Here is a 20676-nt window from a genome sequence, read left to right on the forward strand (position 1 = left end):
CTAGGGACCCCCCCCAGGCCTCTGAACCACAGAGACCCATAGGGACCCCCCCTCGGCCTCCGAACCATAGAGACGCATGTCTAGAGCATACCCCCAACCCTCCCCCAGCCACAGAGCTGCAGCACTGGGCAGCGTCATGGCTAGAGCGGCACTACCTAGGCAGCCACTCTAGCCAGCTCTTTGGCCGCTCGCTGGCGGGAACCAAGCTCTCAGGTGAGTCCTCCAGGACTCCACACCACAGAGCCCCTGCCTAGAGCGTAGCTCTCGCCACCAAGCCCCGCAGCCATAGAGCTCCAGCACTGGTGTGGGTAGAGCGGCACCAGGCAGGCAGCCACTCTAGCCATAGCCCTGCCCAGCGCTGTGGCTCTATGGCAGCGGGTGGGTGGGTTGGGGGTATACTCTAGACAGCAGTCTCTATGGTTCAGAGTGCTGGAGGACCCCCAGGGGCCACCATCTCTGACCACAGGCGAGATAGGGAGCATGCCGGGAATGATTGCATTTTATGCAAATGATATGTAAATTCAAAGCAGGGGCATTGCCTCATTTGCATAACACCTCCAGATCCACCCCCGTCTCCCCCCGCAGGCTCTGCAGAGCTCCGGGCTCCCTGCGCGGCGGGGAGGGAGCCGTACCGGTCACTCCAGTAGATGTAATCCTCGAAGACCGACACCGAGAACATGTCCATGTTGTTGCTGGACAGGACGACCTCCCTGTTCTCTCCCGTCTCCAGGTCGATGCGTTCGATCTTGTCCGTCCGAGCGTCGCACCAGTACAGCTTCCCGTCCTGGAGGGGGAGGCAACGCACCCCGGTGGGATACAGCTCAGCGGGGCGGAGGGGGAGGGAAAGAGAAGAGGGAGCATGCACGTCTCCATCGGGGGCTCAGCGCTGGGACGCCGCAGTTGGAAGAGCAAAGCCGCACAGCAGGAGCCCAGGTCCCCGCCCCACAGACATACAGGACACGGATGCAGAGACACAGGGCAGCACCAGGAAACAATGGGACCGAGCCGGTCAGCAGGATGGACCGAGATCCGAGTGCCCCAGCTGCGTATGGCTTTGCAGTCAGAGCTCCACAGCCCTCCAGTCCCTCCCACTGCAGGGTGACGGCTGCATGTTGGGTGGTCCCGACCCACTGATAACTGCCGCACGCCTGGTATCCTCTGCCCCTCCTGGGATGGGCCATTGTAGCTCAGATCCACCTGACCCGACAGCTGCTCCTATACACCCGCCTGCATCCATTACCAGCGCCGCAGCGAAGGGCGGCCGCCGTACCTGGTAGTCGACCGATATCCCGTTGGGCCAGCTGATGCTCACGTTGACCAGGACCATCCGTTCTGTCCCATCCAGGCGAGAGCGTTCGATGCGGGGGTACTGGCCCCACTCTGTCCAGAACAGGTACCTGTGGGGACACCGAGCACGGCTCGCCAGTGACCCCGCTGTGCACATGCCCCTCACCCTTGGATCGCCCCCTTCCCCTGACTCCTGGCGCTCTCACAACCTTTGGGGTCCTGGATGCCTGGAGGAGAAGCGGCTTGTTGCAGCCGAGGGGTAGGCCTGGGTGTCTGGCAGTCCAGGGGCTCACCCCACGTCTGACATCGGATCCCCCCTCCATGGCTCAGGGCAGGTCCCTCAAGCCAATGTCCCTGAAAGCAGCCAGTGGTTTTGGGAGCCCCGGGTGGGACTGTCAGAGGTGCTGCCAGTCAGGGGGAGCTGCGGGGGCTCAGCACCTCTGAAAACAAGGCCCAGAGTATCACAAATCGGGCACCAAGAAGCACCAGCCGCTTTGGGCCTGATCCTTGGGGTGGGGCAAGGTTCTGCATGAAGTCAGGGCCAGAGCTGGGGAGAGAATCCAGGAGTCCTGGCTCCAAGTCACCTGCACCTGGTCTAACCCACCAGACCCCACTCCCCTCCCAGAGCTGGGGAGAGAACCCAGGAGTCCTGGTTCCTAGTCACCCCCACCCCACTCTAACCCACCAGACCCCAGTCCCCTCCCAGACCTGGGCACAGAACCCAGCCCCCCTGCTTTAATTCACTAGACCCCACTTCTCCCCCAGCACTGGGGATAGAACCCAGGAGTCCTGACCACACTAGAGCCAATGCTGGGGAGTCCTGTAATTAAAGGACCCCCAGCAGCCAAGCACAGAACCCAGGAGCCCCGACTCCGAATTCCCCCCACCCCAGCCACTAAACCCCACTCCTGCCCCAGAGCTAAGAACTGAACCCAGGAGTCCTGGCTCCCAGCCCGACCCCGGGGGCTGAGGCCTGTAGAGGTTTCATCTAGTCCAATCCAGGCTGCTCCGCTCCCAGGGCAGCCGGCCCCCCGCGGGCGCCTCACCCTTTCTCCGGGTGCACCGTGATGGCCCGAGGTTTATCCAGCCCCTGCGAGATGACGACGTAGCGGAATGACCCGTTCAGCCTGGCCACCTCGATGACGTCGAAGCCTTGGTCCGTCCAGTAGATGTTTCCTGGGGCGGGCGACAGTGACGCGCTGTGAGCCAGACCCCACTCCCGGCCGTGCCAGCACGTGGCTCCCCTCCCCGCAGGGCCGGAGCCCGGGGGACGTATGGACGCGCCTCACCTGCTATCCAGTCGACCGCGATGCCTTCCACGCGCCCGATCCCATTGGTGACCACGTCCTCCCGCCACGTCTGGTCGCGCTTGGCCCGGCTGATGGTGCTGAGGCCCATGTCCACCCAGTAGATGGTGTCGTTCTCTAGGGAGCAGAGCGGGCGGGGGGTCAGGCAGGCAGTGTCCTGCACAAATCTCACCAGCTGGGGGCGCTCACGCAATGGGGAAGACATGCCAGAAACAGGATACTGGGCAGGGCTGCAGAGACGGGGGGCGGGGGGCGCTGAGGGGCTATAGGGATTGGGGACGAGGCTCTGGCTACAGCCTCGTTAAACCTCACGCCTATCGGCCGCTGTTCCAGAGCTGAAGAGGGTGGGGGCAAGGGCCGCCCAGCGACGCCGCTCCGCATCTCCAGCGCCTCCCAGTTTTTCCCCAGCTAGCTCAGCCGCCCTGCCCACCCTGGCGTCGCCATCCCCATCATGCCACGGGGGAAACTGAGGCACAGAGCGGCAAAGGGACTCCCCCGTTCGGTCAGCGGCTGAGCCGGGCACTGAACCCAGGAGTCCTGGCTCTCGGCACTGCCTGGCAGCAGGGAGGGACGTTGTCTCCCATCCAATCTCCGGTCGGGCCCGAAGCCTGGTCTACGAGGAGACCGTGTCGCTGGTGCCCGAAGAGCAGCGCACGGCGGCTCTCACCCGCGTGGAAATCGATCCCCACGGCCAGCGAGGTCCCAGACACGGGCACCAGGGCGTCGGACTTGTCGTTGGGATCCAGGGGGATGCCGCGGATCCCCTCGTGCACCGAGTACAGCAGAAAGGAGCCCACGCCTGTGAAGGGAAGGGGACAGTCAGGGGTCTCTGCCAGTGCAGGGGAGCCAGGGAGCCGCTGGGCTGTGGGGAAAAGGCAGCGGCTTCCCGAGGGCTGAGCAGAGCCATGGAGAAGGGACTCCCGGCAGCACCGAGGCTGGTGTGTGTGTGTGTGTGTGTGTGTGTGTGTTGTACTGGGTCAGATGCAGCATGAGGCATAACCACACGTGCCTCCCCCCCCCCCACGCCCACCTCCTGGCACGCTGGGTCAACTGACGCATGGGAGCCGTGGGCGAGAGCGAAGGCAGCTGTCACGGGTTTAGCTCCGCAGGCGGGAGGAGGGGGAGCGAGAGATGTGGGGCACAGTGGGCTGCGTGGCCAGGACACCCCTCTCTCTGCCTCCCAGGGGTGCAGATGGTGCTTGTGGGGCTGAGCTGACGGGCCCGAGCGGCTGCAATGGAACACGTCTATGCTGACAACCCGCGAGCGCCTGGGGGTGATTTCAGTGCTCCGTGGGGGCGCAGTTCCATGCAGGTGGGAAGGACCCCCCTATCCCCCCCGTTATTCCAGCCGTACCCGCGGGCAAGGGGGGACCCTGGGCTCTCAGCAGCCCCCACAGCCAAGCGACTGAGCTCAGAGCCTGACCCACTGCCCTTGGGCTGGGGATCCGGCTAAGCCGAGCTATCTCCTCCCCGGCTCATCCTGGCTCCAGGCTGGGCCCTGTCGCTGGGATCACATTCCCCTCCTCACCGTGCTCTCTGACACCTCCCCATCACCAGCACCCAGCCATTCGCCCCACCCCAGCACCCAGCCACCCCCTGCCAGCACCACCCAGCTGCTGCTGGTATAACCAAGCGCCAGTCTCCAGCGGCTGCAGGCTGAATTCGCCCGTCTGCCCTTGCACATCCTGCGCCGTTCCCAGCCTACAGGGCTCGCAGGCAGGACGTCAACCCACAAGCCAAGAGTTTCAGGAGCGACAGGCCATTCTGGGGGCTCGACTGAAGCCCCCTTTAAACACCTGGATTTTTCAGACAAGGCTGAGCCCCAAAAGGGATCCCAAAAAGGGAGGCGTGGAGTGACACTGGAGAGCGCTGGCCGGGGGGAGCTGCTGGAAGGAGCGATCAGGACCTGGGCCCGAACCCCCTGGGCAGAGCTCCCGCGTGCCTGGGCTCTGCAGACACCCAGGCTGAGATGCCTTAGCAGGGCCTGGCTCTTGGGGGACAGGCGCTCAGCCCCTTCTGGAAACCAGCCCCATCTCCCGTCCCCCGCTGCTTGGGTAAGCCCTGGCGCGTGTCCCCCCAACCCCCACGCCCACCGCTTGCTGGCCCTCCCGCCCGACATGGGCTCCTCGCTGCAAGGCCAGTGGCAGCGCTTGATTCGCCGGGAGAATGGGGAACGGAGGGGAGAAGCCAGCGGGGAGCGAGGCCTGGGGAAGGGGAAGGGAAACCGGCCGGCCCCGAGGCCAGGGAGGGATGAGCCCAGGCGCCTCCATCTCCTCCTCGCTCAGCGGCAAACTCCTGGCGTGTCTCACTTCCCGGGGGCTGCTCCAGCCCTCGCTCACAGTGAGAAGCTACAGTCCCCTGTGCCCCTCCTTGAGCGAACGTCTGCCCCGCTCCACGGGAGCCGGACCGGGAAGGAGGCCCCGCCACCGGGCAAACACCAGCATCTCTCCTCCGCTCCCCTGGCCATCAGACTGGGCTGGCGAACGTCTGCGCACAGGCCGCACCACGCGGAAGCCGGGAGGAAACGCCCCGCGCCCGAGCAGAGGGCAGCCGCGCGGCGCACAGCAGGACAGCCCGGTGCCAGGGCGTGGGGGGCAGGGGGAGGCGGACTCACCTTCGCAGGACTGCTGCCCGCTCTTGAGGCTGTAGCCGGCGGTGCACATGCAGGAGCGGGTGGTGGGCGAGGTGGGCAGGCAGAGCTGCGAGCAGTCGCCGTTGTTCACGCTGCAGGGGTTGGTGCCTGGGCGAGAGAAGGGAGCGGGTCAGGGGCGGCCGGGGGCCTGGGTTTGCTCCGCGTGGCCAAGGCAGAGCCTGATCTGACCCATAAGTGCTTTGAGACACCCCCTCCCGTCCAGGGACCTGCTCGCTCGGCCACACGCCGCCAGAGCCATCGCCAGCCGGCCAGAGGGCACCCGCCTGCACCAGCATCGGCACGACGGGGGACGGGGCTTTCAGCCGGGGAACTGGACGGACACAGCAACCCCCAGATCCCAGCACCAGGTGGGGCTGGTGCTGGGCGCTTCCAGCCAGCAGCGGGGCCCAGGGACCCCTGGCAGTGCCAGGCCCCACACATCAATCCCCCACCACAGAGCGGAGCCGGCTGCAGCATCGCCCCCACAACCCCCCACGGCAAGAAAACCTGAGCCAGGCGCCCAAATCACCAGAGTTCTCCAAATAACCCAGGTTGGCTGCCTGGGCCTGCCGGCTCCTGTACTTGGGCCAGGTCTTCGCCCTTAGGGCCCTCCCGGGGGGGCCTCTCCTCCCACCTCCCTGCCCCCTCCCCGGGGGGCCGCACCTCCCCCCTCCCCGGCTCTCTCACCGTGCTGGACGCTCTCGTCATAGACCTTCATGTGCATGACCAGCGTGGTGCTGTTGCGCAGGACGACGGCCCCCGTCCCGTCCTTCTTGTTGCAGGTGCCCATCTTCTCCGAGGCCTGGTCTGCCCACCACAGCTTGTCGCCTGCCAGGGGAGGGGCCCGGGGACTCAGCACCGCACCCGCTGCCCCCAGCCCAGCGCCCACCCCAGGGCCCGGCAGCAGCGCCAGCCTCCAGCGGGCAGCCGGGCTCCACCCCCTGCCTGCAACCATCTGGGGGACGAGGGGCTCAGGCTGCTTCCTAACGGGGAAATGTCCCCCAGCCCCCACCCCCTCAATATCCCCCGGCTCCACCCCCCCATCCCTCAGTTCCCCCCTTCTCCACCTCCTCAGCCCCACCCCTGCCCCCTCATCCCCTGGGTCCCCCAGCTCCCACATCCTCAATATCCCCCGGCTCCACCCCCTCATCCCCCAGTTCCCCCAGCTCCACCCCCACCCCATCATCCCCCAGGCTCCACCCTATCGTGCCCCAGGACCCTCCACTCCAGGCACAGGGGTGGAGGCAGATGGGGGGTGAGTCACCGGCTATGGGGGTCCCACGTCCCCCCGGCTCTCACCCATGATGGCCAGCGCGGTCGCCTTGCTCAGCTGGCTCTTCATGGTCTCCAGGACCTCCAGGCCGCTGCCGTCCAGGTTGCACCTGTTGATGGTGCCGGCGCCGGAACTGATCCAGTAGAGCTTGTTCTCCGGGTAGTCGATGGCCAGGCCTGGGGGGGAGGCGCCGTTAGCTCCCTCCATGGGCAGAGAGTGGCAGCACCAGAGGGGGTCCCAGCGGTCTGCGCCGCACCTGGCACAAAATGGCCACCGGTCCCCGCACGCAGGGAGCAGGGACCCGTGACCCGTACGAGGCCCAGTGGGCCCCGGAAGGGCTGGCAGGAAATGGGACATCAAGAGAAGAGGGATGGGCTCGGGTGGCCCTGAGCCCCTCCCCAGCTGTCACCCCACAGACGGGAAGGGGGTGACCCTGTTCGCGGGGGGGGGGGGTGGTGTCCGTACCGACAGGCCCTCTCTGGTTCGTAAAGAGGAAGCTGCGGTTGCTGCCGTCCATGTTGGCGATGCTGATGTTGTCCCCGTCCGTCCAGTAGAGCTTCCTGCACAAGACAGACATGGGTGGGGGGGGTTGGGATCAGAGCTCAAATCAATTCGCCCCATGTGCAACCATGACCCGCAGCCCCCTGCCAGCCCAGCCCTGGGCTCCCCCCAGCCCTGCCGGTCCCCCTCACTCCTGACCCGCAGCCCCTGCTAGCCCAGCCCTGGGCTCCCCACCCCCAGCTCTGCCAATGCCCCTCAATCCTGACCCACGGCCCCTGCTAGCTCAGCCCTGGGCTCCCCACCCCCAGCTCTGCCGGTGCCCCTCACTCCAGACCCACAGCCCCTGGTAGCCCAGCTCTTGTCCCCACGGAGAGGCTCAGGTCAGCCCTTCTGTTCTCTTCCTGATACAGCTGAGGGTCCTCTCGATTTACCCCCCCCGGGACCCACAACCCCAGAAAGCCAGGGCCCAGCCACACACACGACCGCCCTGCGCACCCTTCGCCCCCCTTCCCATGGTGCGTTCATGCCCCCCAGCCCTGGGCCCATCTCCCTCGGCGGCTCACCCTTGGAGCGGGTGAACCACCAGGCAGTGGGGCTTTTCCAGTCCCTGGATCACGGCGTTCTTGAAGGAGCCGTCCAGCCGGGCCACGTTGATCTGCTTCCGGTTGGCGTCGTAGCTGGTCCAGAAGAGGTTTCTGGAAACCCAGTCCACAGAGAGGCCATGAGCGTTGGGCAGGTCTGCAAGGCAACGGGCACGGGAGAGTCGTTACGGGGCAGCGCCAAGCGCAGGGGGAAGGAAAGGGGCCGGTTAAAGGGGGGAGAGGCCCCCTGGGGCTGGCACCCCACTGCCCTCCAGCTCAGAGCAATGGGGGCTGCAGGGCTGCCCCATGGCACAGGGAGGGGCCCCGCCCGGCCTGGGCCCCCGCCCACCTGCCGAGACGACAGTCTCCACGCCGGTGCCGTTGATGAAGGCCCGCTTGATAGTCTGGGTGCGGACGTCGGACCAGTAGATGCGCTGCTCCGGGGCGTCGTAGTCCACGGCCGTGACGTTGTCTATGTCGGGCACGGTGAAGGAGATGATGTAGTTGTAGTAGGGGTTGTCGATGTCCACGCCCCGGATCTCCATCTGCCGCGCGTACAGCAGGAACTTCTTCAGCTCTGGGGCGCGAGAGACGGGGTGAGGGGCGGAGGGATGACCGCAGCTGCCCATCGGAGATCCACGCCTCCTGCCCTGCCCTGCCCGCAACCCACTCCCCCTGCCCAACCTGCCCTGGGCCCAGCCTGCGCCCTGCTCTCCCTACTCCGCCCCCCCCCCCGCCCCCCCCCCCCCGCCCCTGCCCCCCCCCCCCCCCCCCCCCCCGGCCCAACCTACACCCCGGCCCCAGCCCAGCCTACAGCCCGCTCCCCCTACCGCTGGTCCACTGCCCCTTCCCCGCCCCAGCCTATGCCCCACTTCCCCTGCCCAACCCGCCCCCGGCCCAGCCCGCGCCCCACTCCCCCTACCCCACCTGCCCCTGGCCCAGCCCACGCCCCACTCGTCCTGCCCCGCCCCCGGCCCAGCCCGTGTCCCGCTCCCCCATAACCACTCCCCCACCACCAATCTCCCCCCGCCCTGACCCCCCTCACAACCACACCCCACCTGCTCCTCCTGCCTGCCCACAACCTCATCGATCCCCCTCACCACTCCCCCCACCTCTGACCCCTGCCACAGATATTTCCCTCCCTCCCTCCCCCCACCATTCCCTGAGACGCTATGTGCCCCTCGCATCCCTTCACCAAAAGCTTGTCTGGAACCGCCAAGACAGTGAGGTCCACTGCTTAGAGCAGGAGGGACTGGAAGCCAGGACTCCTGGGTTCTCTCCCCAACTCTGGGAAAGGAGTGGGGTGTGGTGGGTTGGAGAAGGGGGGCTGGGAGCCAGGACTCCTGGGTTCTATCCCCGCCTCTGGGAGGGGAGTGGGGTCTGGTGGGTTGGAGCAGGGGGGCTGGGAGCCAGGACTCCTGGGTTCTATTCCTGATCCTACTGAGTGACCTTAGGCAAGGCTGTTTCCTGCTCTGTATACGGGGTCACAGTGGGCCCCATGGGGGCGGGGGGAGGGGGGTGGCCAAGCACTCCCGGACGCTCCAAGGGGCCCCACCTACCGTAGCACGTGGTGTTATCCTTGTCCAGCTTCATGAGGTGGGGGCAGGCGCAGGAGGAGGACTGGTTGTAGTTGATCAAGCAGAGGTGGGAGCAGGGCCCTTTGCCCCCGTTGGCCTCGCAGGGGTTGGGAGCTGGGCCGAGGGGGAGAGCAGAGGGAAGTCAGTGAGGAGCCCCTCCAGGACGGGCCTGGTCCCTGCGCCCCGAGGGACGGGACAGGGACGCTGACGCCGGCTGGGATACCAGCCCGTCCGCGCAGGGGCTGGGGGTGCAGCTCCCTCTCCTGATCCCATCGGAGTCGGTGCCGGGGGCCCACGACGCCAAGCCCAGTGACTCCGGCTCCCTAGACCCACTGGGCCCCATTCTCCGGGGTCGCTCATGTCAACACGCCGGCAGCCAGTGCCAGTTAGGGGGCGCTCTCTGCACCAGCGGCATGATGGGGCCAGGGCAACAGACAGCCAGGCCCAGCAAAAGAGACGGGGTGTCGTGGGGGGCTTTGATCACGATTCTGCTGGCCACAGCTGCAAGCCATGGGACCACAGCTCCCAGCATGCAATGTCCCCCTGGCTGCAAGCCATGGGACCACAGCTCCCAGCATGCAATGCTCCCCCAGGCTGCGAAACATGGGACTACAGCTCCCAGCCTGCAATGCTTCCTGCAGATTCACGCTACAGGACTACAGCTCCCAGAATGCAATGCTTCCCATGGATGCAAGCCATGGGACTACAGCTCCCAGCATGCAATGCTCCACCCGTCCCCCTGGATGCAAGCCATGGGACCACAGCTCCCAGCATGCAATGTCCCCCTGGAGGCAAACCATGGGACCACAGCTCCCAGCATGCAATGTTCCCCCAGGATGCAAGCCATGGAACTACAGCTCCCAGCCTGCAATGCTTCCCTCAGATTCATGCTACAGGACTACAGCTCCCAGAATGGATGCAAGCCATGAGACTACAGCTCCCAGCATGCAATGCTCCACCAGATGCAAGCTGCCCACTGTTCTGCACCCCTCCCCCCGAACATCCCCCCCACTAACCACATGGCCCCCGGGGCTCTCCCCGGCCGCGTCCCCTGCCCACGGCGGCCTCGGCGTCTCACCCAGTGGCTGGCGGGACGGGTGATAGACCTGCAGGTCGAAGGGCTGCGTGTTGGTTCTCTGCACCACGGTGACATTGTGGCCTGTCCACTTGTTGGCCTTGGCCAGGGTGTTGGTGCGCCAGTCGGTCCAGTAGACCTCGCCGCCGTACAGGGTGACGGCGAAGGGGTGGGACAGGTATTCGTGGCCCCGCAGCACCTCCATGTGCCCCGAGCCGTCGTACAGCGCCGAGTAGATGGCGTCCGACCTGCGCCGTCACGGGGCGAGGGCACGGCGTGAGGCTGGAGCCGGGGCTGGGCGGAGCGAGGGGCTGGCAGATTGTGGGGTACAGCCCAGCGCCCCGTGCCCGCTTCCCCTGGGATCCTCCTCCCCATGCCCCCTCCCCCCGGGATCCCTCTGCCCCCCACGATCCCCCTCCCGGGCGCCCCACACCTCCCTCCCCCCGGGATCCCCGGGCCCCCGGCGCCCCCTCCCCTGGAAACCCCCTCCCCGGGCTCCCCGCGCCCCCTCCCCCCGGGATCCCCCTCCTGGGCCCCCAGCGCCCCCGCCCCCGGGTTACCTGGCGTCGATCCAGAGGATGCGTTTCTCCAGATAGTCGACGGTCAGGCCGTTGGGCCACCCCCCCGAGCCCGTCTCCTTGTGGATCGTGCGCCGGCCCTGGCCACTCATGGAAGCTGCCTCGATGCGGGGCAGGCTGGCGTCCCAGTCCGTCCAGAACAAGATGCTGGGGGGGGGGGGGGGGGAGGGGGGCGTCAGAGGGCCTGTCGCTGGCGAGGGGGGCAGAGGGGAAGGGGGAGCGTGGCTCTGGGGGGGAGCCAATCACCCCTGTATCTGGGCCAGAGGGGGGCAGGGTGACCCCCCTCCCCCCCGTTCTCAGGGCGGTCGCTAACCTCCCATCAACCGGGGCCCCAGCAGCTTCGGGTGAGTCATCTCCGTATTGCCATGGCAACGCCCCGCCCCCAAAACCCTCCCAGCTCCAGGTGCCCCCCCACTAGCGCCCGGCTCTGACTGGGGCTCCATGGCAGGGCCCAGGGGCGCTCGGCCACCCTGCAGCTCACCCAGACCCAGGGGCCGCCCCTGCCCCCCCTGGCGGCCCCCCCACCCACCCGTATCGGGGGTCGAGGGCGATGGCGCGCGGGTGCTCGATGTCCCCGGCCAGCAGCGTGGTGCGCATGGTGCCGTCCAGCTTGGCCACCTCGATCTGGTCCAGGTTGCTCTCCACCCAGTAGATATTGCCGGCGATCCAGTCCACGGCCAGGCCCTCGGGCGTGGCCAGCCCGTACTGGATCACCACCTCGAAGCTGGTGAGAGCTGCAGGACAGGGCAGGGAGCGCGGCACCGTCAGGGCTAAGGCCCGGCCCCCCATCTCCTCCCCGCTGGCCGCCAGGAGCCCAGAGGGGGCTCAGCTCCCCCCACGGACAGCTTCCAAAAGCAACGTGAAGCCTCTGCTGCAAAATCCCATCCTACCCCCAGCTCTGCCGGTGCCCCTCAGTCCCCACCCGCAGCCCCTGCCACCCCACCCCCAGCTCTGCCGGTGCCCCTCAGTCCCCACCCGCAGCCCCTCAGGCCCCACCCGCAGCCCCCGATATCCCGGCCCTGGGCTCCCCCCCAGCTCTGCGGTGCCCCTCAGTCCCGACCCACAGCCCCGAAGGGCCCCTTGTGGCCTGGTTTTCAGACTCTCTCAAGCCCTGGGGAAAACCCGGCCCCTCGTCCTGAGGCCAAAGCAAGGAGCTGAGCTGTGGGCCTTCTGCCCCATGAGCTGAGTCACTGGAGAACCCCCCGTCCCTGGGGCCCTGCACCCCGAGCCCCGGGTTTCTCTCCCCATGGAATTTCAGGCTCCCAAAGGCGCTAATCGGGTTAGGACGAGCTTTCAGCACGCTCAGCTGCGGGGTTGTAATTACCATTAGAGAATTGCTGGGAATGCTAATTAACTCCCACATAACGATCAGCAGTTAAAGGCAGAAAGGTATCATTATCTGGAGCTGAATGCTCTAGCCATGGCACGGCCCCCCGGGGCTGGGGGAGGGTAAGGACTAGCTCCAAGGGACGGATTTCCCTCTGCAACGTCCCCTCCAGCCACAGGCAGCTCCCCGCCCTGCAGGTGGAGATTCCTGCTCCCAGCTCCCGCTACGTTGTCTTGTCTTGGCTCCCGGAGGCTCACACCACCCGGGGGCCCTGAGGGTTGGGTTCCCCTCACAGCAATCTGGTGGGCGGCTGGAAGGGGGCGCAGTGACGGAATGGTGTCAGCGGTGGGATACTTGCTCCAGATTCAGGGCCAAGGTGACAGCTTTGGAACCGGAGCTGGAGAGTTCAAATTCCATGTGCCCCCGCCCTACCCCAGGTGCGTCTGTGCCCCATAGCACGTGGCTCTGTGAGGCGGCCACAGGGTTTTGCGCGGCCGCGTCCATTCCCACCACTAACCCCCATTCTCCAGCAGCTTCCCCCGGTAGATCTTGTCCTCCACCACGTCTGTCCAGTAGAGGGAGCTCTGGTTGAGGTGGAAGTCGAGGGCAATGGTGTTGCGCAGGCCGGGCACCAGGACGCTGTAGTCGCCCTTCTGCAGGTCGATGCGCCGGATCTCGTGGCGGTTGGAGAAGATGATGAAGGGCTTGAAGGGGTCTGCGAGCAAAAGGGGCATCAAGGGGAGGTTGGGGCCAGCCAGGATGCAGGCAGAGCCGCACTGCCAGGAAGGGGCATGTGCCCAGTTATAACACAGGAACAACGGGCACCGGTTTCCCCCCGGCGTCTCTGCGGTGCACACAGGAGCACACAGGCGCTCCCTCCAGCTGGGGTGTTACTCCGGATGCTGAGGGAACCAGGCTCAGCCCTCGACCTGCCCGCCCGTGCCAATCGCCCCCTGGAATGCTGGGGGCCTGGCGGTGCCGCTCCCCGGGCTCCAGCCCCCCCGGCTGCCCGCTCACCCAGGCTTCGGCAGCTCTCGCCGTCGGGCTCCAGCATCCAGCCCTCGTAGCACGAGCACTTGACGTTGTACTTGTCCTGCTCGCACTTCTGGCTGCACTTGAGGTGCTTGGCGCAGTAGCTCTGGATCTGGCAGGTCCGGTTGTCGGTGCCCAGCTCCATGCCCAGCGGGCAGGAGCAGACGATGCCCTCGCCCGGGGCCACCGTGCAGTTGTGGCTGCAGCCGCCGTTGTTCAGAGAGCATTGGTCTGCGGGGAGAGAGCGTGGCCATGGTCACCCCCGGCGCCAGGGGCCCCTCGGCGAGAGAACCCAGGAGTCCTGGCTCCCCGCCCGCTCTAACCACTCGACCCCTCCCCGAGTCAGGACTAGAACCCAGGAGTCCTGACGCCCCCGCGGCTCACCACACAGCTCGCCCTCGTCGGAGCCGTCGCCGCAGTCGTCGGTGCCGTCGCACAACTTGTCGGGCGGCAGGCAGACGGAGGTGGTGTTGGCGCAGGTGTGGGAGGGCGGCTTGCACACCGGCGACTCGCAGTTCTCCTCGTCCGAGTTGTCCTCGCAGTCGCTGTCTCCGTCGCACACCCAGGCCTTGCTGATGCAGCGGGCTGGGGGCAGGAGGGGAGAGGGGGCGGCGTGAAACATAGCGGGGGAGGGATGCGGGGGGCCCACTCTTGCTCTGTCCCCTCCCCCAAGGCCCCGCTCTTGCTCCGCCTCTTCCCGCCCCCACCCTTGGAGCGGAGGGGTGTGCCGCCAAACAACTGATTGGAGGCACCACCAAACAGCAGTGGCTGGTGGGTGCTAAGCATGGGTGCCCCAGCCCTGGACCCGCCTCCCCAGGGAGCTGTCATCAGAGGTGGGGACCACTTGCATCTAGGATCCATATCCCCAAATTACAGTCACAACAGCACAGCTGTGGGGGGACATTCCGGCTCTTACTGCGAGTTACTAAATGCATTAAATTCATGTCAATAATTGTAGATATTTACTAATTATTATTCATTTTAATTACAGCTTAATTTAGCGTCATACACTTTTGTTCTTGACTTTTCCTCTCTGATCGGTTTCATTTTGTGCTGTTTCTGATTTTAACACTTGGCTGTTAACTGGTTTCCCCTCCCAGTTTTTCCCTTTCTTTCTTTTTCATCCTTAGGGTGACCAGACAGCAAGTGTGAAAAATCGGGACGGGGTGGGGGGTAATAGGCAGCCATATAAGACAAAGCCCCAAATATCAGGACTGTCCCTATAAAAACAGGACATCTGGTCACCCTAGCACTTGTTTCCTTGCGAACGACCTGTCGACCTGTCGTTTCTTTTTTTGGCCCCAACTGGGAAGTTTGAATGTTTTCAACTAGTCGTTCGGTTTGGACAGTTACCGGGGAGGGATGGAGGTTGAATTTTGAAAACTGGGGGAAGGAAAATGTTCCAAGTTTGAACTGTTTTTGACAGGGAGGGGAACCGAAAATGTTTTAATTCTGAAAGTTTGGGGGGAGGAAAAAGGAGAAATTGGAAACAAAAATGAATAAAGGAAAATGTTTCAATTCGGGATGGAGAGTTTAAAACATCTCCCGCCCTCTGGCTAAGCCGACCAATGAAAAACGGGAAGGCGACGAGGCCCCCCCCCCAAAAAAACTCTGGGGAAAAAAACATTTAAAAAATGAGACAGAAAAACAGTTTCCATCCAAATTTGTCGGAAGATGGAAAATTTCAAGGAAATCAAGGTGGGGGGAGGGGGGAGGTTAAAAATATCACGTTCAAAAACCAACCAGGCCAAATGTCCTCACAATCGGTATTTTAAAGAGACGTTTTGAGCAGCTCCGTTCTCAGGGGCGTGAGCCCAGGGATGCCAGACCCGGGTGCCGCGGGGATCCAAAGGGAGGCTGGTGAAAGGCCCCTGCCCCCCTCCCATGTCTGGATCTAGCGTCCCCTCTCCCGCCCCACCCCCCAGGCTGGATCGAGACCCCCCCCCCGGGCCCGTTACCCGAGTCCTTGCAGCCGAACTTGACGTTGGGGTCGCAGACGTGGGTGACGCCCTCGCAGCTCTTCTCGTCACTGGAGTCCATGCAGTCCGTGTCGCCGTCGCAGCGCCAGCGCATGGGGATGCACAGCCCGTCCAGCCGGCACTGGAATTCGTCTGTGTGGCAGCCCCCGGGCGGGCGGGTGGCTGGGAACGGAGCCCACGCGACAGAGCATCACCAGCCGCGCCCCACGGCGGGACCCGGCGCGGGCGGCGAGGGGGCTTTGGGTGCCCGGGGGGCAGGCAGGACCCGACGCCTGGGAGTGGGGGGCAGGGAGCCGGATTGGGCACCCAGGGCGATACCCAGGGGGCAACACGGGAGCCTGGGATCCAGTGCTGGGGGCGGGGGGGCGGTGGGATCCAGGATCTGACACCTGGGCAGGGGGAAGACCAGGATCCAATGATGGGGGGCACCCAGGATCTGATGCCTGGGGTCCAGCCCCCCAAGGGGAGGAGGGGCTCTGGGAGCAGACACCCAAGTAGATGTGGCACCCAGGGTGCGGGGTCCGGGGTAGGGAGGGATCTGACTCCGGGGGCGCCCTAAGCATGAAAGCCCCCCCCCCCCATGCCTCCGTGCGAAGCTGGTGCTCGTGGGGGGGAGCCAGGCAGGACTCCAGGAGGTGGGGGCTCACCCTGGTTGGTGCAGTTGGCGTGGGTCTCGTCGCTGTAGTCCCCGCAGTCGTTGTCACCGTCGCAGGTCCAGTGCACGGGGATGCAGCGCCCGCTGTTGCACTTGAACTGGTTGCTGGAGCAGGAGTGGCTGCAGCCGGCCTCGTCGCTGTTGTCCCCACAGTCGTTGTCTGGGCGGGGCAGGCGGGGGGGGAAGAAGGGGGACGTCAGCGGGCAGCCAGCAGGCACAGAGAGCCGGGCAGCGTGGCCCAGTGTCCCTGGGGGAGGGGGGACCACCCCCAGCAGAGCAGAGCTGGGAGCTGCCAGGGGTCCACCTGAGCCAGCTCCATTGACAGCATGGTGGGGGGGGGGCCGAGCGAGACGGGCCCCCCCCGTTGGCCCCTTCCACAGCACCTCCCCCCAAGCCCCCTCCCCCCCCAGCCCGACATGCTCGCTAATGTCACAGCCACAAAAAGAAAACGAAGCACAGAAACTGCATAGATCACCTCATGTACCATGGGGGGCAAGGGGTGGGGCTCCGCCGCGCAGCGGGGGGCGGGATGGGGGGAAGGTGGCACGTCCGTGGACCCCTTTGCAATGAGTGTCCACGGGAAGTTTGATTGGATACAGCCAATTCCCGAGCACTGCCACTTTAAGGAGAGGGTCGTCTGGTTCCGTCCCGAACGGAGCTTCAAAACCGCGGGCTCTCACACCGGTTCGGAGGTTAAAACGCTCTGCCAGGAGCCTGGCACGGAGTCACCTTCACAGTGGCAAACTGGCCCCGCTGCGGCCCCGCTCGGTGACTCAGTTTCCCCTCCCACCTTTCGCTACTCAGACTGGGTGTCTCTCCCTCTTTGTTCGTGCACTACCTTAACACACCTAAGACACAGCACGTCCCTCCCCCATTTCATCGCACGCCGGCACGTCTATTGGCATCTCTTGTGCACAGGGACGGCCCAACTCCCACCCGGAAGGGAAGGCCCAGTTGATGCACAGTTCCGGCGTCGACTGAACAAAACAGGTTTATAAACCATCCAGCACCACTGGGCAAGCCCCTAGTGAGCACATGCTGGATCTGGGCTAAGACAGTGGCCGGAGAAAGGAGGGTGCAGTGGTTAGGCACCAACCTGCAGCTCACGAGACGCGAGTTCAAATCCCCACTCCACCGCAGGCTCCCTGTGTGACCTGGGGCCAGCCACTTAGCTGCTCCCTGACTCAGTTTCCCAGCTGCCATGGGGATTAGTACATGGCCCTGCCTCGCAGGGGGGTGGTCTCGGATATGAGACAGCGAGTGGCTCAGATATTACTGTCATGGGGACTGTACGGGCTCGTCTACGCTAGAACGTTCGATCAACCCAGCTCCATGGCTCGGGGGGTGAAACATCCCCATCCCTGGGAAGGTAGTTAAGTCGCCATGTAGACAGAGCGAGGTCCCGGCCCCTCGGGGAGATGGAGAACCTCTCCTGTCAGCGTAGGTAGAGTCTGCGCTGCAGCGGGTCACGTGTAGACAAGCCCTCTGATTCCCTGAGCTGAACTGATTTAATAGCATTTAAAGTGGTGCAAAAAAACCAACAACAACCCTCTCCGTGTAGACAGCCCTCAGCCTTTGCTGGATCACAGCCGTCATCCTTCGCTGGCTTTAAGTCTCTCTCTGTTTTGGTGTCTTTCTGCCTGTCACATCCGTTTGGAAGGAAACGGACACCTCTCCCCTCAAAACCATTTCCAGCCGAATTCCCTCAGACCCTTTTCCCCTAATGCAAAGCGAGCGGCGGATGAGATATCTCCTATTGTTCAGATAACTTCACTTCTCAAGGAACCGTGGCTTTTCTGGAGTTATGTGACCCCCTCTCCAGCAAAGTGGCAGGCTTTGGGGGACAGGTGGCAGGGGGGTTCTGGTACATGTTGATCTATGCACTAACCGGTAGGTTTTGGACAGTTCTTTTCGTCAGAGCCATCCCCACAATCCTTCTCTGAAACACAGAAACCAACCAAAAAAACAACAAAAGACAGGCGAGTGGGCACATTGAAGAGACAGAACAAAAAACACACAGCAACAGAAAACCGCCGCCGACGGGCAGAGCCACGCTGAGCTGGACAGACGGACACGGACGACAGGGGAACATTAAACGGCCACGGGGGAGAGAGATCAGAAGCAGTGGATGGCGCCCGGTCCCCTCCCCATGTGGCTCCCTGCAGGGGTTCTTTTGGGGGGCAGGACAAAAAGGAGCTGGCTGGGTGATGAGAAATGCCAAGGCCCTGAGCTCCAATGCCCAGAAACTGCCCCAGCCCCCTGGGCCGATGCCCGTGTGTGGTAAGCTCAGGTAACACCTGAGGGTGGCGGAGCCGGCCTTGTGGACGGGAGGCAGCTGGTTAATTACGGCCCTGGGAAAACAGTTTGCCACGAATCAAGGGATCCCTCTGCCTGCGTCTTCACACAAAACCCCAGCAAACGCAGCCCCAGCTCCCCTGCCCCTAGCCCGCTCCGGGCCTGTTAATTAAACTTAATGCTGCTGAGTCCTTATGGCGACAAACATGAACCGGGGAAAGCCCTGCGGCAAATCCCGTCTCCTGCCTCAGAACCCAAACCCGTCCCGCAATGCGCGGCTGCTCAGGAACTTGTCGGCACCGGCCGGAGGCTGCGAGGCCCCGATCCCTGCATCTGCACCCAGACCCGCAGCTTCCAATGGGGTGCTGCAGGGGGGTGCTACGCTGGATTCCCCCAGGCCTGCTCCACAACCACTGGCTAAAACATTTCTCTGCCCCCCAACCTGTCTGCGCCTCAGAGCACGGGACAAGCTGCTTCTCCCCTACAAAAGCCTGGGGTACGTATTACACCCCCCGACACGCACGCACCCACCCCCCTGCGTATACGCACACCCGGATGCACCCACGCATTCACACCCTGCCATATGCATGCACCCCCGCACGCACACCTACACACACGCTCCCACATGTATGTACACACGTGCACCACACAGCCACTTGCACACATACTCACATGTATACCTACACCCACACGTATGCACATTGGTGGACTGGACCAGCCACTTGCATGCACACCTGCATGCACACCTACACACATGCATATGTGTGCACCACACAGCCACTTGCACGCACCCCCGCATGCACACCTACAGACATGCACCCACACGTATGCATACGCGTGCACCAGACCAGCCACTTGCACGCACACATGCACACCTACACACATGCTTCCACACGCGCATGCACCGGACCAGCCACTTGCACGCACACCCGCACACACACCTACACACATGCACACCTGCACTGCACACCCACGCACCCACCTGGTTCTGTACAATCCAAAAGCAAGCGCGACCCCTAAAGATCAAACCTGGCCTCATTCCCAAGCGGTTTCATCTGCCAAAGCCTCGGTCCAACCACACTCACTGCGTCCCTCGCCCTGCATCGCAGGGAAGATCCCTGGGCCGCGGAGGACAGGGGATGTGCCCAGGGCTCGCCAGGCAGTCAGTGGCAGTGCCCGGACTGGCGCCCAGTCCGAGCTTCGACTCTATCTGAGCCCAGCGTGGGCATCCTGAGAGGGGGTCGCGGGGTACCCGAGGCCTGTGCTGCAAAGCAAGTCCATTTCCAGCGCAAGCTACGTCCCTACGCATGGGGGCCCCGCGGGTGGATTCAGGTGCCCGGGAGGGGAGGGATCTGGGGCCGAAAGAGCACAAGGAAATCCCCAAAGCAGCCTCTGCTCCAGCAGGGGCACCTCCCTGCTTCTGATCTCCCCGTGGCCGCGTGGCGCCGCGTGGCGCCCCCCGGGCGTGGGGAGCTCACTCACCATTGTCACATCGCCAGTTGATGTTTATGCAGCGCCCGTTGTTGCAGGTGAACTGGGTCAAGGGGAAGCAGGTGGGGTAAGCTGCGGGGAAGAAGGGAACGGGCCCCGTCAGTGCCGGGCCAGATCAGCCCCAGCCACCGGGGAAGGTGGACCACCGATCATGGTGAAATAACCTGCCCGGTGTGGAGGGGCCTTTCTAGCCCCAGCAGCCAGGGGGCGGCTCATGAGGCCCCGGGTCCACTTACACCCCACCACCCGTCGCCAGATCTGCTCCCACCTCCAGCAATGCAGCTAGAACGGCCGGGTCCCTCCCTGCCCCTGCTGCAGACCCCAGGACGCCTGCTGAAACTGACGGACGAGCAGGAAGAGGAGCTGGACTGGGACCAGAGCCCTGTTATTCCCTCCTGCCCCCCCAAGCCGGCCAGTCCCCCGCCCTGGGGCCGGATCGGAGCTGGCGCCCCCTAGAGAGGAAAGGCCCCATTCCCCCCACTCACCGCAGGAGGAGGACTCATCCGAGCGGTCCCCGCAGTCGTCGTCCAGGTCGCAGGTCCAGGAGATGGGGATGCAGCGGCCGCTGGCGCAGGAGAACTGGTTGGGGGGGCAGGTCCGGGCTGGGCATGGGGCAAGACAGACACAGGGCGTTTCAGTGACCCTGGGGGCAAATCCGCGGGGGCAGGGGGAGGAGCTGAGGCTGCAGTGAGCCTGCAAACGAGGTCAGGCCCTGAGCACGGTTTGCACGTGGCCGTGCAGGACACAAAGGGTTAAGCGCCCGGGCGGGCTGCGGCCCAGCTCGGAGGCCCAGCACCCTACGAGGCTGCGTCTGCGGGGCACTGGCTCTCCAGCCCTGGGCTCCGAGCCGCCCCGGGGACACGGGCTCCTCACCAGAGCAGGTGGAGTTGGATTCGTCCTCGTTGTTGCCGCAGTCGTTGTCGCCGTCGCAGAGCCAGCGGTTGGGGATGCAGCGGTTGTTCTCGCACTTGAAACGGTCCGAGGGGCAGGTGTGCTCGTCTGGGCGGGGGAGGGAAAGGAGACTCAGGACCCTGGGGCACAAACCCCCTCTCCTCCCCCGCAGGCTCCATCTGAGCACTAGGGAGC

General features: G+C 64.6%; 1 protein-coding gene across 1 annotated transcript in view; it reads right to left on the reverse strand.

The window, feature by feature from the left end:
* Positions 1-20676, reverse strand: part of LOC112117474 (low-density lipoprotein receptor-related protein 1) — a 126128-nt gene that overhangs the window by 40051 nt on the left and 65401 nt on the right. Inside the window, exons 16-39 of the mRNA XM_029913373.1 lie at positions 20464-20589; positions 20076-20192; positions 19582-19662; positions 17693-17743; positions 15797-15964; positions 15129-15311; positions 13555-13755; positions 13156-13401; positions 12656-12853; positions 11341-11545; positions 10794-10958; positions 10237-10481; positions 9141-9272; positions 7931-8158; positions 7564-7738; positions 6965-7059; positions 6526-6675; positions 5914-6054; positions 5209-5334; positions 3262-3393; positions 2577-2711; positions 2334-2463; positions 1271-1397; positions 633-784 (exon numbers count right to left, since the gene is read on the reverse strand). Of these exons, the coding sequence (XP_029769233.1) occupies positions 633-784; positions 1271-1397; positions 2334-2463; positions 2577-2711; positions 3262-3393; positions 5209-5334; positions 5914-6054; positions 6526-6675; positions 6965-7059; positions 7564-7738; positions 7931-8158; positions 9141-9272; positions 10237-10481; positions 10794-10958; positions 11341-11545; positions 12656-12853; positions 13156-13401; positions 13555-13755; positions 15129-15311; positions 15797-15964; positions 17693-17743; positions 19582-19662; positions 20076-20192; positions 20464-20589 (3709 nt within the window). The remainder of the gene's footprint in view (positions 1-632; positions 785-1270; positions 1398-2333; positions 2464-2576; positions 2712-3261; positions 3394-5208; positions 5335-5913; positions 6055-6525; positions 6676-6964; positions 7060-7563; positions 7739-7930; positions 8159-9140; positions 9273-10236; positions 10482-10793; positions 10959-11340; positions 11546-12655; positions 12854-13155; positions 13402-13554; positions 13756-15128; positions 15312-15796; positions 15965-17692; positions 17744-19581; positions 19663-20075; positions 20193-20463; positions 20590-20676) is intronic.

The sequence above is a fragment of the Terrapene carolina genome, unplaced genomic scaffold (genome assembly GCF_002925995.2).
Source record: "Terrapene carolina triunguis isolate 2854851 unplaced genomic scaffold, T_m_triunguis-2.0 Scaffold616, whole genome shotgun sequence".
NCBI classification, from domain to species: Eukaryota; Metazoa; Chordata; order Testudines; family Emydidae; genus Terrapene; species Terrapene triunguis.